Source organism: Engraulis encrasicolus, chromosome 10 (assembly GCF_034702125.1).
Source record: "Engraulis encrasicolus isolate BLACKSEA-1 chromosome 10, IST_EnEncr_1.0, whole genome shotgun sequence".
Classification (NCBI taxonomy): domain Eukaryota; kingdom Metazoa; phylum Chordata; class Actinopteri; order Clupeiformes; family Engraulidae; genus Engraulis; species Engraulis encrasicolus.
Window position 1 is genome coordinate 3,723,609 of NC_085866.1, and position 15,475 is coordinate 3,739,083.

Consider the following 15,475-nt stretch of genomic DNA (forward strand, 5'->3'; position numbering starts at 1 on the left):
TGTACATGCAAACAGACACAGACACAGACACACACACACACACACACACACACACACACACACACACACACACACACACACACACACACACACACACACACACACACACACACACACACACACACACACACACACACACACACACACACACACACACACACACACACACACACGCACGCACACACACGCACGTGTGTACGCACCTCCTTACATGCATGCACACACAGATAAGCAGACACAAAACTATGGTAGATGTATAAAGTAGTGTTTCATTGGGTGTTAGGTTGAAACTGCTATCCTGTTGTCTAGACTTGGCACTGTGCTGCAAGCTATGGTGACCTGTAGCCTTTCACAGTAATAAGTCTTCTGCTGATACATATAGGTGGAGAAGAGACCAGTGTCTACAGTAATATGTCTTTTCCTAATGCGTTTAGGTGGAGAAGAGACCAGTGTCTACAGTAATATGTCTTTTCCTGATGCGTTTAGGTGGAGAAGAGACCAGTGTCTACAGTAATATGTCTTTTCCTGATGCGTTTAGGTGGAGAAGAGACCAGTGTCTACAGTAATGTGTCTTTTCCTGATGCGTTTAGGTGGAGAAGAGACCAGTGTCTACAGTAATATGTCTTTTCCTAATGCGTTTAGGTGGAGAAGAGACCAGTGTCTACAGTAATATGTCTTTTCCTAATGCGTTTAGGTGGAGAAGAGACCAGTGTCGGAGTGTGAGGGCCACTCTGACTGCGTGTCCTGCTTAGCCTCTCGAGACCCCTACTGCGGCTGGTGTGTGCTCGAGGGAAGGTACGTAGACCAGTGGTTCTCAACCTCTCAACCGTTCAACCTTTTTTTGAAGAAATACGCCCTTGACCTCTTCAAAAGCATGCCAACACCCCCCTGACCTCACCATAAACATGTCAGCACCCCTCACCAACAGCATGATGTTAAAATGTATGAAAACAGCACAGTTATAATAATAATAATAGTTTTCTGTGTGATATGAGTGATTATTAGGACTGTGCAATATATCGTATTTATATCGGGATAACGATATTTCAGTGTATCGATATCAAATTTCATAATATCGATATAAACAATATTTTGGTCAGTTGCCTCTACTACCAAAACAGACAGCAACAGAGCCTTCCCCTCCACGTGAGCCACTGCCAGCACAGCTGACTTGCAGCCAACCTACACTCACTCAGAATACCCTGTCTGTGTTTCCCTATGACTACTCTCACGCTACTGAATGGACGCAACAGCTTTCTTTAAAAAAAAAATATTGTTTACAAATATTGTGATATCAATATTGAATAAAAATACCGTGATATTGATATTTCCCAATATCGAGCAGCCCTAGTGATTATGCTGTATGATTATTAGACAGCTTTCTAGAATGGTGTGAGAGATTCCATTCACTTTGAATGGGCACTCCCATCAACTCCTCCTCTGTAGAGCCCCTGTTGAGAAACAGTAGTCTCAGCCAGAGAATACAGGAAGAGACTGTACTATCTCTGTGTAGGCTTTAACCCCTCAGGGTGATCTTGTATGTCTGCTGCGCTCACCCATTCAATACTAACCCAATATCTACTAATAATGTAATCTAATGATATAGAATAAGCGGTCTGCCTAGAGAGCGGTGGAAGTGTTGCGTGGGCTGATGTAAACATTTGTCTCCTCGGGCAATATATCTGTCTCCTGTCCGATGCTGATCGCAACTATTGGCAGCTGTTTCTAAATATGGGATGGGAGTGGCCTATCACTCAGATATTAATTCGTATTCATATTGATTGTAACTTGCTGTATTTAGTTCAAATCACATCAAATCACCTTGAATAATTACCTGGGGCGGTACTAGGTTGTTGCTTCTGCTTCCCATCACTACCCTATACAATATAATGATCACTAAATGCCAGAGGTGTCAGAAGTAAAAGTAGAATTAAAAAAAAAGAAACCCAGGTGAAAAACCCATATACTTAAAGTGTACTTTTTTTGACCGTACTTAGTACAAAGTGTACTATTTTCGGCGATTTAAAGTGCGCTTCATTGCACTATTAGTGCGCTGAAGCACTACTAAAGCAGTACTTCAGCACACTTGCAGCACACTGAGGATGCTAAATTGGCACCGCTTTTGGACAACTTTAAGTGCACTACAAGCATACTTTTGAAAGTATGCTCCAAACACGCTTTTCATTCATTCGTATGGCATTAAGAGTGTGCTTGAGTACACTTCTATAACATTTTATTGTTACTAGAAGTTCAATAAAAGTATATTAACTTCATGCTTCTTTGGACTACATTGGAACATTTTAAGTCTGTAAAAAGTAAATCACATTAAGTATTGTAAATATATAACAGGTATGCTTAAAGTATATTTACAGTACACTCCCAAGTACATGAAATAATATAAATGTGATACTACAATCCATGCTGGTCCTCAGAGCTTGTACATTACACACAGGCACATGTCACAGTAGTGATACAGTATGCATGCCTAGCACAACTAACATTTACAATCATTGCATTGTTACAGAGATTTCAGATACACATTTCACTTTATTTCAATCTTGTTCCACCTTCCTGCATTTGATCACTTGAATTGATCACTAATGGTGACCCTCTACTCTTTGTTTGAACAACTAGTTCCAACTTACCTCCCACCATGATATCATGGGAAGTGTGAGCCTATATATACCAGAACATATACGTGACCATCATAATGACGGTGAGAACATGGTCATTTTTTGTGTACCACTTTAAAATTTTAAACTCCTACAATTAACACAGAATATAACAATGAGTAATATTTTCATACAAACCAAAAATATTCCTTCAGGATAAATGGCTTTCTGTTTGAGAAATTTAGCTCCAAGAAGTGCATTGCATGATGGGACATGTATGATGGTGCATCATGGGTAAATGCACTTTGTGTAAGCACACTTTGAAGATATTTGGGTGAAGTACAATCATGGTGCACTTAGAAAAAGTGTACTTGCAATATGTTAAAGCGATTTACTTTAAAGCGCACTATAGAAAATCACACTTCAAAGACATTTGGGTGAAGTGTAATCATATTGCACTTTAAAAAAGTACAATTGCAATATGTTATTAAAAAATACACTTTTAGTAAGTTCACTATTAGAACACTATTAGTACATTCCTCTAAATACACTTTAGCCAAACATCTTCGAAGTGCACTTGAAGTATGGTTCGCTAAGTGTACTTTCTTTGAGAGCAACTTAAATACATCTAATTTTAAGTACACTTTAAATAAGCATATTGTAAACATACTTTTTCTTAGCACAAAAAGCACGAGTGCACTTTTAACATGCTAAGTACACTTCAGTCATGCTTTTATTGTACTAAATTGAACCACTTTTTCACCTGGGAACACAGTTCTAGTTTCCTTCCAATACAGGTAACTTAACTGGTAAAATAGGTGATCTGTGTACTGTGTACTAACGATCAGCTGACTCTGCGCTGATTGGATTAAGTTTGTGGCCGGTTCTTGTTAGAGTTTCAGTGTTTTTCAGTAGCACTCATTAGACACAATGGAGTAAACGGTGTAACTGCTATGTAACATCATGTGCTAGCGTTGTACTTACACCATGAATTTACTCTACTTTTACTTTTGACACCGCTGCTAAATTTGACTGGACTTGACTTGACTAAATGCTCTCTTGTTGTGTATTTAGTAGTTCAGCTGAAGATCAGAACAATGCTGGGCTTTCCAGTAACGGGCCGCTGCACTGCATTACTGTCAGTGTGTCATTGTATGAGTGTACAAGAGACTTGACCCAACTCTGAAAGTTCACTTGTTCATTTCGTAGTGCACAGACAGCCTGACTCACACACCCTACTCAGTGACTAGTGGGTGAATCAGTGAATTTAGAGCCAGCCTCGGTTCATAATGAAACCAGTAAATCGAAACACTAACACTACATTTCGGTTTCCCTCTTATTCTATTGACATGTGTAAACATGCATATAGCCACATGTACTACCAGAGATTCTTTAATTATATAGAGATATGCCAATGTAATAGGTTGCTGTGGGCACCTAACATGACCAGGTTCCGGTCTGCCTAAAGGAGCGTGTCATAATACTCCTAGCATTGAATAGAACAGTCCTTAGGTCTGCCTAGGTCTGCCTAAAGGGGGATCCCCCCCCTCCCCCTTGCAATAATAGAACCTGGAAACAATGGGCCATTGGAACCTCTCTCTCTCTACTCTCTCTGTTTGTGATGCGATGCCTTTGAATGTGAGTACTCTTACACAGTGCTGTACATACCTATCCCTAAGTTCACCACTTTGGTACAATACAACAACATAAGGAGACATGCAGTTACACACTGTGGCAAAGCACACTAAGGCCGGCCACACATTGGCTCCGACAGCACTGCGGCGCACTTTGCTTCCGACATAGTTCGGACCCCCAAACCAAATTTCACACCAACATAGCATCTATAGTGGGTGGCGCAGACAAAATAGAACTTGTCTCTAATTGCTATCCGACATCGACATCCACGGACATCCGCGCCAGTGTGCGGGGTTCTATTGAAAACAATGACATCGAACTTTTGCCAAGCAATGCTCAGCACTTTGTCGGAGCCGGTGTGCGGAAGCCCTAAGCCCCTCTCATATGGAGTTGCCTGTCCATGGGGACCCAGGTTCGAGTCCAGCCTGGGTCATGTCCTAACCCTGCCCCCATTTTTCTCTCTCCCGCTGTCTTCCTGTCATAATCTCTTCTGTTCCTTCTATTTATTTATTATTACCGGTATGTGCTTTTGAATTCTATGCTATTGATATCGTTTTTTTGATAATGCTGTCTGCTTATTGATATTTTAATGTTGAGGCTTTTATTGATATGTTAAACCTTGCAGGTTTAGTTTTCAAATAAAATGTAAATAATAATAATAATAATAATAATAATTATTATTATTATTATTATTATTATTAGTAGTAGTAGTAGTAGTAGTAGTAGTAGTAGTAGTAGTAGTATTATCATCAATAAGAGCTGTTGCGTCCTGCGTCTCCAGGTGTGGTGTGCGGTCGTCGTGCCAGAGGGGTTCTCTGGAGGGCCAGTGGCTCTGGAGCTTCAGCCCCCAGCAGCAGCAGCAGCAGCAGCAGGCAGCCTGCCTCAGCGTCTCCTCCCTCAGCCCCCTCAACGCCAGCCACGGAGAGGAGACCACCGTAAGCACACAGCATACATTTAATTATATTATGTTGTAATTAGAGATGCACTGGATCCTGATTTTTAGGATCCTGCCGGATACCGGATCCACTGCTTAAGATCCTGCCGGATCCGGAACCGGATACCGGATCCTACGAAAGGGTTGAAACACATAGCCTACTCACACATGTGGGCCCTTTTTATCACGTTGGCTCAAACTATTTTGACTGAAAAGCCTCGGCTACCGGATCCTGGATCCTGGAACTGGATCCGGATCCTGTGAAAAACCCTATTATCCTGCCGGATCCGGAACCGGATCTTGGATCCTGTACATCTCTAGTTGTAATAAATTACAATCCACTATTCTAACTTACATTACATTATATTAAACGGCTTTTAGTTGACTTTTTCACTGAGAGTAATTAAAAGTAAATCAGGTGTACTGTAGGCAGCACCCACCCAGACCACCATAAGAATGCTGCATACATTACATTACCTTACCTATATTATATTGCAATGTATTCATTTTAAATCACAATGTATCACATTGCATTGAGTTGACTTTATCACCCAGAGTAATTAACAATACATTAAGTGTAGGCAGCACCCTCTCAATGGCAGCTATGGAGAGCAGACCACTGTAAGCATGTTAAGCACTGTAAGCACGCTGCATTACCTATATTATATTGAATTATAATGCGTTATTTTTAAAGCTTACCTTAAATTAGATTGCATTGAGTTGATTTTATCACCCATAGTGATTAACAGTAAATTAGCTGTAGGCAGTACCCGCCCTCTCAATGCCAGCTATGGGGAGGAGGCGACCGTAAGCACACCGCATTGCATTGCATGGAATTGACATTTCATTACATCACATGATGTTTCATTATGTCTAATTACGGTAAATTGCATTACACTGCATATACATTACATCACATTGAGCTTATGCAATTATCCCAAGAGGATTAATTAGGGTTACACTTGATCATGGACACTTCCGCCATGAATGAGGCTTCAAAAAGGCTTCTTCTTTTACCCTCAAGCGACCGGCCTGTTTTTGCGACTAATCTGACCAAGCGGGGTCATTTATGACCCCAAGGAGTTTATATAGAAATACCACTTTATAAATTATTTTTTGGGGTTCATTCAAATTTATTTGCATCTTGCACATACTTGTCCCTCATATAAAGCAAAAAAATGTGAATTTGAACATTTTATTGTTTTGCTAAAAATGTGTCAAACTTACATACGTATATGCTAATTATGATGTATGCCCTCATTTGCATATGTAAACATCAAAATACAAAAAACATCCAATACATTTTTTTCTTCTCTCATCATCAGTAATCAACTGAGAAAGTTTCATGGTGATATCTATCATTTACATTTTTTAGCCTATTCACTTGTAGTAGTCTTACCATAATAATACAGTATATTTATGCTAATTATGGAAATTACTCAAAGTGAAACTTTGGGAAACCAAGCTAAATTCTATCCATTAGGCCCATAGATGATATTTCTGCAATAAAACTTTAGGGTACTCAACATTTCTGGGTTCATGAAATTACAAGATCAGAGAATATGGTAATTTACATAGACAAAACCATGTCTCAAACATATAACCTTATGCACACTCAAAATTTTTCTGAAACTTTTTCTGGACATTGTAGCTCTAAAAAGGTGTCTTCCATATGTATAAGAGCAAAGAAATAATTCAACTGATGCTTCAGCCTTTGTATAGCCCTATAATAAGGAAAATTCTAAAAACGCCATTGATTTCTACACTGATGACTTGTTTCCTCCCTCTTTGTTCATCAGGATGACTTCCATTTCATATTCTCATCATGTGTCTAGGACCACAGTGCCATGATATAAACAAATATGGAGCAAAAACAGAGGAAATAATACCTGGGTGCCCTCACAATATGCTTTGTTGGCTATCGCAGGGGTGCCCTATTTATTTATATAATATATTATATTTTAATACTATAAATGTTTATATTTTGAATATTTTAGGTCTGCTCACCATGGCCTGCCCCAAGACACAAAATAGAAAAACCAGAGTTTGAAAATTACAACAGCAATGGACATCATAATGTTGAGTATCTCATGGATCCTCTCGGGGTCATAAATGACCCCAGAGGTGTTCTGATTATAAATTCCATATAGATGGTCCAAATCTCACAAAAATCATGCTCCACATGCACAACATGTGTATTGACAAACTCCTAGAAAGACAAGTTTTTCTGATGAAAATTGCAGAAATGGTGTATGAAAATATGTGCCCGGGGTCATAAATGACCCCAGTCGGTCGCTTTAGGGATGTACTGTACATTACTTGTAGGACTTATTTTAATGGCGGGTAGGATACTCATTTTCAGCTCAACTGTCCTTCCGAGTTTTCCTACAAATTTCACAGAAGGTTTTGATATGGTCATTTTTGACTTTCTGACATATTCCTGTGTCCCTACTTTTGGATGTTGAGACCAATCCTACATGCATATCCATACACCCATGAGTCATATGACAGCTACCCATACTACATGCTTGTACATACAGCCATGAGTGACATAACATATTTAATGTTATTGTGTTTAGCAATGATGCGTGTTTCATGTTCGTCTGTGTCTCTGATCAGATTGTCCTGGAGGTTCCTGGTCTGCCGAGTCTGTCTGAGGGGGAGGCCTACAGCTGTGTGTTTCAGGATACTGAGACTCCCGCCACCGTCCAGGGCACCAGCGTCACCTGCCTGACCCCACATGCCACCAGAGCTCCAATCATCAGCCACGGAAATGGTGAGACAATCATGGGCAGGGAAGCCAACAGAGGGGGACAAAGGGGTCAATTGTACTGGGCCCAGGGAGGAGGGGGCACAGAATTGGGTTGTCATTACATTGCATGTAATGGGTGGGGGGCCCTTTCAAATGACTTTGTCCTGGGCCTGGCCAAAGCTGTCAGTGGCCCTGATCATGGGTTGAAAGGAATAAGCATGCTCAACTTTCAGGGTGGAAAAAAAATAATAATTTGAGTGAAGGTAAAGAAAAACGATCAAATTAATGTAAGAGGCACCACACTGACTAGCATATCTCATTATGTAGCCTATTTAGCCGTGTCTATTGCAGCTGCGTTTCAGCCTAAGCCATCGTCAGTATGTGACATTCGTGGGCTAATTCTTTGAAACCAATTTGGGCTATTTATTGTAATTTGTGCCACTGTGTGGCCCATCTCTGTTTTGGCCTACTTATTACTCGTTGTACGACTGCATTAGCCTGGTTGTTTATCCAGCTAACAGATAGATCGGCAAAGAGAGAAGGCATAATCGCTAACACAGAAGGCTTGATCAACCTCATGTCAACCTCAAAATCAACCTCAAACCCGTCCGTCTATTAAATGATTATGAAATTATTATTCTGCCGTCTATTAAATGTCTTTTTTCGTGTACTGATGGGCCGTTTATGTGCCCTTCATGTTGCTAGGTCACATCAATATCACTAATAGAATTCCTGTTTAATTTGTGTATAATTCAGGCCCCGCTATGCTCCGATTAGTTTTGTATATAATTCAAGAGCATGGTTCTCAGATTGCAGAAATAATGTTGAGTGCTAATCTGCCGTTTGTGTCTGTGATGATAAGGATGATAAGGATGTGTTTTTCTTTTGCTGTTGTTGTTTATCGTCTTGGCCTGAGGGTATTTGTTAGCCAGCTAGTCGCTCCGGCCAGATGACCTCTGCTTCTCAGATGACCTCTGCTTCTCAGATGACCTCTGCTTCTATGGGAGCGGCATAATTGCTGGGGAACACATTCCAGAAATAATTGAGTTTGTTAGTTTTAATTCTGCTTGGAATAACAGTGCAGCAATCACAAACACAAAGGCCCTCTTTCTCATGAGTGGACGTAAGTTCCTGACATCCTTCTGCACCCCACGGTTAGTTCTGGATTTAAAGCAAAATAAATGTTTAGCTACGTATGTGCTGCTGACTGATGAAGGATGGCCTTTGTCATCGTGCTGGTATAATGTTGTAGTATGGAAGCAGGCCAGAAGGAGCTGTGCCTAATTGGTATGTGTGTGTGTGTGTGTGTGTGTGCGTGCGTGCGTGCGTGCCTGTGTCTGTGTCTGTGTCTGTGTCTGTGTGCGTCTGTGTGTGTGTGTGTGTGTGTGTGTGTGTCTGTGTGCGTCTGTGTGTGTGTGTGTGTGTGTGTGTGTGTGTGTGTGTGTGTGTGTGTGTGTGTGTGTGTGTGTGTGTGTGTGTGTGTGTGTGTGTGTGTGTGTGTGTGTTTTATTGTTCCTCAGATTCGGTCACGGTGCCCCTCTCCCTGCGCTTCCTCAACATCACGGTAGCCAGCCAAGTCTTCACTTTCTACGACTGCGGCCGCGTCCAGCAGCTCTCCCTCACCAAGCCGTGAGTGGACACTCCTGCCTCTCCTTCTCTTTTGGTCTACAGATTTCCTGCTGTTTTGAATGCAAATTTCCAATTGTTATTTGAACTATGAAACATGTATTTATTGATTTTAGCTTTTTATTGACTCCACCACACTTGAAGTTTTATTGCATTGTATAGATACTAGAATAGAATAGAATAGAATAGAATAGAATAGAATAGAATAGAATAGAATAAAATAGAATAGAATAAACTTTATTGCCATGCAAGCATGACATTTGTCTTTGATCTCACCATATAAAAACATAATTGGACTTTCATTCCATTATACAATATAAATATAATATAGTAAATATAAAAAAACAGTGACAGATAAGTTTTATTATTATTATCACAAATTGCTGTCAGTGAATGTGCAGTAATGTGGAGCATGCAGCAACAGCGGGGCAAGCCCAGGAAGAGTCAGCCAGGGTGGGGTGGGGTGGGGCTGGACTGGCCATGAGGCATACAGGGCATTTGCCCGGTGGACTATTGATGATTTTGGCCCGTTCTTCACCTCAATGCAGTGGTATCCACAAGTGTCCTTGTGCCGCTACAGTTGGCCTCTCAGAGTCAGATTTCAATGTTAATTTTGGCTGTTGTAGTCAAAATAGCTCGTTATAGATTACTAACTACCTGGCTGATCGGCCTTGGCTGAAAATGCCAGCCTGGTTTTTCATCCCAGCCCAGCCCTGAGCCAGGGAAAGGCAGCCGGAGTTGGGGGGTGGGGTGGGGTGGGGTGGGGTGGTGCCAGGGAGAGGCAGCCGGAGTTGGGGGGTGTTGAGGGGTGGGGAGGGGTGGTGCCAGGGAGAGGCAGCCAGGGTCAGGGTGGGGCTCATTAGAATACAGGGCTGTGAGGTGTGGCTGGCTGGCTGACTGGCTGGCTGGCTGGCTCGATGGGGATGGGCACCAGGAATGTCAGACATTTGGCCCGCAATCAACCCAGCCAACCCAGCAGTAGCAGCAGAGGAAGAAGCAACAGAAAGCAACAGCAGTGTGGGGCTGTGGAATGAGGAGCAGGAGGAGAGGAGAAAGAAGATGATCGAGGGGGAGGAGGAGGAGGAGGGAGAAGGGAGGAGGAGGGAGGCGAGAAAGAAAAAGAGAAAGAAATACCAGGGCAGCTGTCATCCTCTGCGGCCACAGCGATGTGGCAAAGTCACGGTGACAGATGTCGTTACTGATCTCAAAAGGGGGGGTGAGGGGGGGAGGAGAGGCCCCATAGGCCACATTCCTACCCTGCAAACTAGAGGCAGAGCCAAGATGAATATTTGACCAAAAAGACTGAAATATTAGTGTTGGCTTCCAAGTATGCCAAGTGTCGATGACCGTTGCCTTATATAGAGTACGTGGCATAGATTTAGCAATTGGTTGCCTGCCGGCTGTCTGTTCTGATTACTGTCTGGACTAGTGTCTGGTGAAATAGCATGTTGAAATACTATACGCCTCAAGCAGAGCATTTGGTATTCAAGAAATTCTTTTGTTCCTTTGTCACCCGCATTCGTGGGGTAGCTACGTATGTATGACCAATTGAAGACGTAAATAGCTGTCATATCAAGAACCCCCAAACTATCAGGCTCTTTCCAAAGCTATACTTTGTCCCATCAGGATCGTATTTGTTTAAGTATGCCTAAATTCACAATGAATTTCATGGTAAATTCTGGTGACAGATGTAGACTCTCTAGTATACTTTTATGTAGACGCATGCTTTGAATCAGTAGGCCTAGAGCAACACAAAAGAAAGGTTTACTGACCAACACAGGCAAGGCAACAATTTGCAAGTCTATAGAATAAAGCATCATGTTCAAAATAAAGTTTCAAGTTCAATGGGTTCCAAAATCATTTTATTCATTCAATGTAATACTATGTACAACAAAGACATAAAACAATACATTTACATAAGGTGATGTGTGTTTATTTTAGTGAAGTCAATGATATTAATAATGGTTGCATACTGTACAATAATGAATGAAGAGCTTCGTTGTAAAGTGGCGTATGTACAGTATAAATTTTGGAACATTTTGGGAAATTGACACTTTTGTATTGGGCATTCCATTGCAAAATGCATTTTAAATGCATTTAGAAAGTATGTTCTCAAAATATTTGAATGGCAAGAATTCACACATGATGATAGGACACTTCTGAACAGTGATTTAAAATGCAAATGTTAAAAATGGTGGATGCGTCGTTTTGCACAGAAACTCTTCAAATGTCAATGTTTGTCCTATTCTTAGGTGCACAGGATGTGTGAGCAGTCGCTGGAGTTGCAACTGGTGTATACACCAGCACGTTTGCACACACAAGCCAACCTGTAGCGAAGGGGTCATCATTTACAATGAACATGTAAGTTTTGTTCAACAGTGCTGATTATTATTCTGGTGATGCTGATGTGCTTTCCCTTCAGTCCTCCTGGTGTTTGTTTTTTTTTTTTTGTACTCCTGCATGATGCTTTGTCTGGTCCCTGTCTCCAGACAAAATATTTTGTCAGTGTTATCTCTAGCGTTGTGTTCGTCCATTATTTATGTGTTGCCCTGTTTATTTTTTCCTTATTTGTGTGTATTTATGTTTGTGTTTTTTTCTGTTTTTGTTTCTGTCCCTTGTTGCACATCTCCTCCTCCACTTCACTCCCCTGTGTGTCAACAAGTTCAAACTCCCCACCTCTGGCCCCACCGTCTCCACCCCCACCACCACCACCAATAAAGCCGTCAATAGATTAGCATCGACCACGCAAAGTCCTTCAGTTCCGACCACAGCCATCCACTTAGCGACTGCAGCATCGCTGGCCACTGAGGCACCAGCATCATCAGTCACTCCTCTACCCACCACCCCTGAGCCTACCGTGGGGCCCACCACCACCACCACCACCACCTCCACCACGCCTCCTCTCAGCTCCACCACCACGGCTACGTTGCCTCCCATGCTGAACCAAGCCACCACCGTGACCGACGCACCCACCACCACCACCACCAGTCCTCCACCAGGGAGGCCCACCACAGCCATCAGCTCTGCTGCTGCTGCTGCCAGTGAGGAGGAACTACTAGAGGAAACCGGAGGAGCTGTAGAGGAAGCCATGAGGACCGGGGCTCAAAACAACTCAGATGCCGAAAAAGACGAGAAGGAGAACGCGCCCGAGGAATCTTCTGTCCCGGGTTTTGGAACTACCCCTTCGCCGAGCGTGGTTGTTCAGCCTCCTCTTGACGAAGTGGACGGTGACGTGGTCCCCGTGGGTGATGAAGTCCTTGCTGATGTGGCTGAGGCTGCTCTCACCACCCCCAAGACCCGGGTCACTTCCTGGCTGGATGCCCCAATGGAGGAGGCCAATGGGGAGGAGGAAGCCGATGCTGCTGCTGCTGGGGGTGCAGATGTGTCATCCGCATCCTCATCTGCCACAGCGCCCTCTGGGGATGGGGAGGGGGAGGGCAGCCCGCCCGACTTCTCCCAAAACCCAGACATGATGGCAGACTATCAGGCCGACTCGGCTGAGTTTTACCTGCCGGTGAGTCAGGCCGTCCGAAGAGAATGTGTGTGAGAGGGCTGAGGTGAAGACTTCAAAATAGTTCACTTGATACTAACACAGTTTGGATGGAAACATAGAGGATTCTCTGCTTTTTACGCCACTAATACGTTCATAGATTATATTTCATCTTTCACAAAATCTGTCCTTCCTTTTCCTCTCGTCTGTCTTTTAGATGCTGGTCCATTGAGCTTTTAGTTTAGTTGTCTTTGTCATACATGTAGAACATTTAGTGGATTTTTTGTGATGAGTTTTATTGTCCATTGTCATTTCCACAATAATGGCAGCCTCTTCTCCGTTTTTGCACCTGTGTTCTTTGTGTTATTTATGCTCCATGTATTACCATGTATCACATACTGTAGCCTGTATCCCATTGTCACTTGGTTCCCTCTGCAGAAGACAAATGCTCCTTCTGGATAACTACATCCGATTTACAGAGAGACAGAGAGCGGTTAGAGCCCAGCTGTTGTATGTGCATCAGTTGTCCTCATGGCGGACTCATGGGCTATACAACTTATCATTGTTTTGACAGTCTTTGTCCTGATCTCTCTCTCTGTCTCTCTCTCTCTCTCTCTCTCTCTCTCTCTCTCTGTCTCTGTCTCTCTCTCTCTCTCTCTCTCTCTCTCTCTCTCTCTCTCTCTCTCTGTGTGTGCGTGCGTGCGTGTGTGCGTGTGTGTGTGTGTGTGTGTGTGTGTGTGTGTGTGTGTGTGTGTGTGTGTGTGTGTGTGCGTGCGTGTGTTTGTGTGTGTGTTTTGAGCAGGGAGATGAGGGCTCGTTTGTGAGTGGCGGGGCGTTTGCGTGTCCGTGTGTGGAGAACATCCAGGGCTCCTCCCTCCTGCCCGTCAACACGGAGAGGAAGATCACTCTGACCGGGCGCAACCTGCACCTCTACAAGGTAATAATAATAATAATAATACTTCCGTTTTACTGTATATAGCGCCTTTCAAAACACCCAAGGACGCTTCACAGAGTGTTGTGTTGGAAAGTGTGAGTGTGTGTGCGCCTCAGTGTGTGAGCGTGTGTGTGAATGCATGTAAGTGAAAGTGCTTGTGGAACTAGCAGCCATAAGCCTCCAGGAAGAGATGTGTCTTAAGGTGTTGCTTAAATATGGCCAGTGAAGGGGCATTCTGGATGTGGTAGGGCAGATTGTTCCAAAGAATGGGAGCAGCAACATGGAAGGCTCTGTCACTGGTGGTCGTGAGCCTGGTACGAGGGACGATCAGCTGGCCCTTGGAAGAGGACCGCAGGGATCTTGAGGGGTCATAGGGGTGAAGGAGGTCTGTGAGGTAGTGCGGTGCCAGACCATGGAGGGACTTGATTGTTAGCCAGTGAAGCTGCTTGAGTATGGGGGTGATGTGCTGCCAGGGTCTAGTGCCTGTTATGATCCTGGCAGCAGAGTTCTGGACAGGTAGCCAGAATGAATTCATACACAACCTGCACCACTACAAGGTAGCCAGAGTTAACTCATACACAACCTGCACCTCTTCAAGATAGCCAGGGTGAACTCATACTGTACACAGTCTCAACGCAGTCTCACCCCAAGTAGTCAATTTCTGACTACCTTGGACCAGACGGCAACTTTTGACGTCTTGGGTATTCCTTCCACGTCACATTTTGACTATGTGGCCTAACCCTAAACCTATTCCTAAACCTAACCTCAATGACGTTATGCTGCCACAAGGGGGCGCCTTTGAGGACATAGTCAAAATGTGACGTGGAAGGAATACCCAAGACGCCAAAAATTGCAGTCTTGGGGTGTCAAAAATTGAGTAGTCAAAAATTGACTACTTGGGGTGAGACTGTGTAGACAATCTGCACCACTACAAGGTAGCCAGAGTTAACTCACACACAACCTGCATCTCTACAAGGTAGCCAGAGTTAACTCATACACAACCTGCATCTCTACAAGGTAGCCAGAGTGAACTCATACACAACCTGCACCACTACAAGGTAGCCAGAGTTAACTCACTCCATTTTATTATCATTTAATGAAATAAAATTTCTGGGGAACAACAGGCATACGATTCAAAGGGATTGGTAACAATAAGCATAACATTCAAAGACCTAAAGTAATGCCTATTAAATTCATGATTCAACGTGGAGGGGAAGATTACCCTCACCGTATGCGACCCTCTTCTCTACAGGGTAGCCAGAGTGCCCTCATTATTTTCATTTGGAAAAATGAAATGGGTCAAGAACAATAGGCATGCAATTTAAAAACCCAGAGTAATGCTAATCTAGTGTATGCTTCAACATGGAAAGAGAGGCAGTTAAAAATGACCTCATACTTCCTTTATTTTCATTCAGAAAAATGAAGTGGGTCGGAAACAGTAAGCATACAAATAAAAAGCTTAAAGTAATGATAACCTAGTGCATGATTTAAT

At 43.0% G+C, this 15,475-nt stretch overlaps 1 protein-coding gene across 1 annotated transcript in view; it reads left to right on the forward strand.

Annotated features, from left to right (window-relative positions):
* The window catches only part of plxnb1a (plexin b1a), a 126,845-nt gene that overhangs the window by 53,471 nt on the left and 57,899 nt on the right, over positions 1-15,475 (forward strand). Inside the window, exons 9-15 of the mRNA XM_063207885.1 lie at positions 695-795; positions 5,029-5,182; positions 7,801-7,957; positions 9,454-9,562; positions 11,812-11,920; positions 12,222-13,073; positions 13,852-13,986. Coding sequence (XP_063063955.1) covers positions 695-795; positions 5,029-5,182; positions 7,801-7,957; positions 9,454-9,562; positions 11,812-11,920; positions 12,222-13,073; positions 13,852-13,986 — 1,617 coding nt within the window. The remainder of the gene's footprint in view (positions 1-694; positions 796-5,028; positions 5,183-7,800; positions 7,958-9,453; positions 9,563-11,811; positions 11,921-12,221; positions 13,074-13,851; positions 13,987-15,475) is intronic.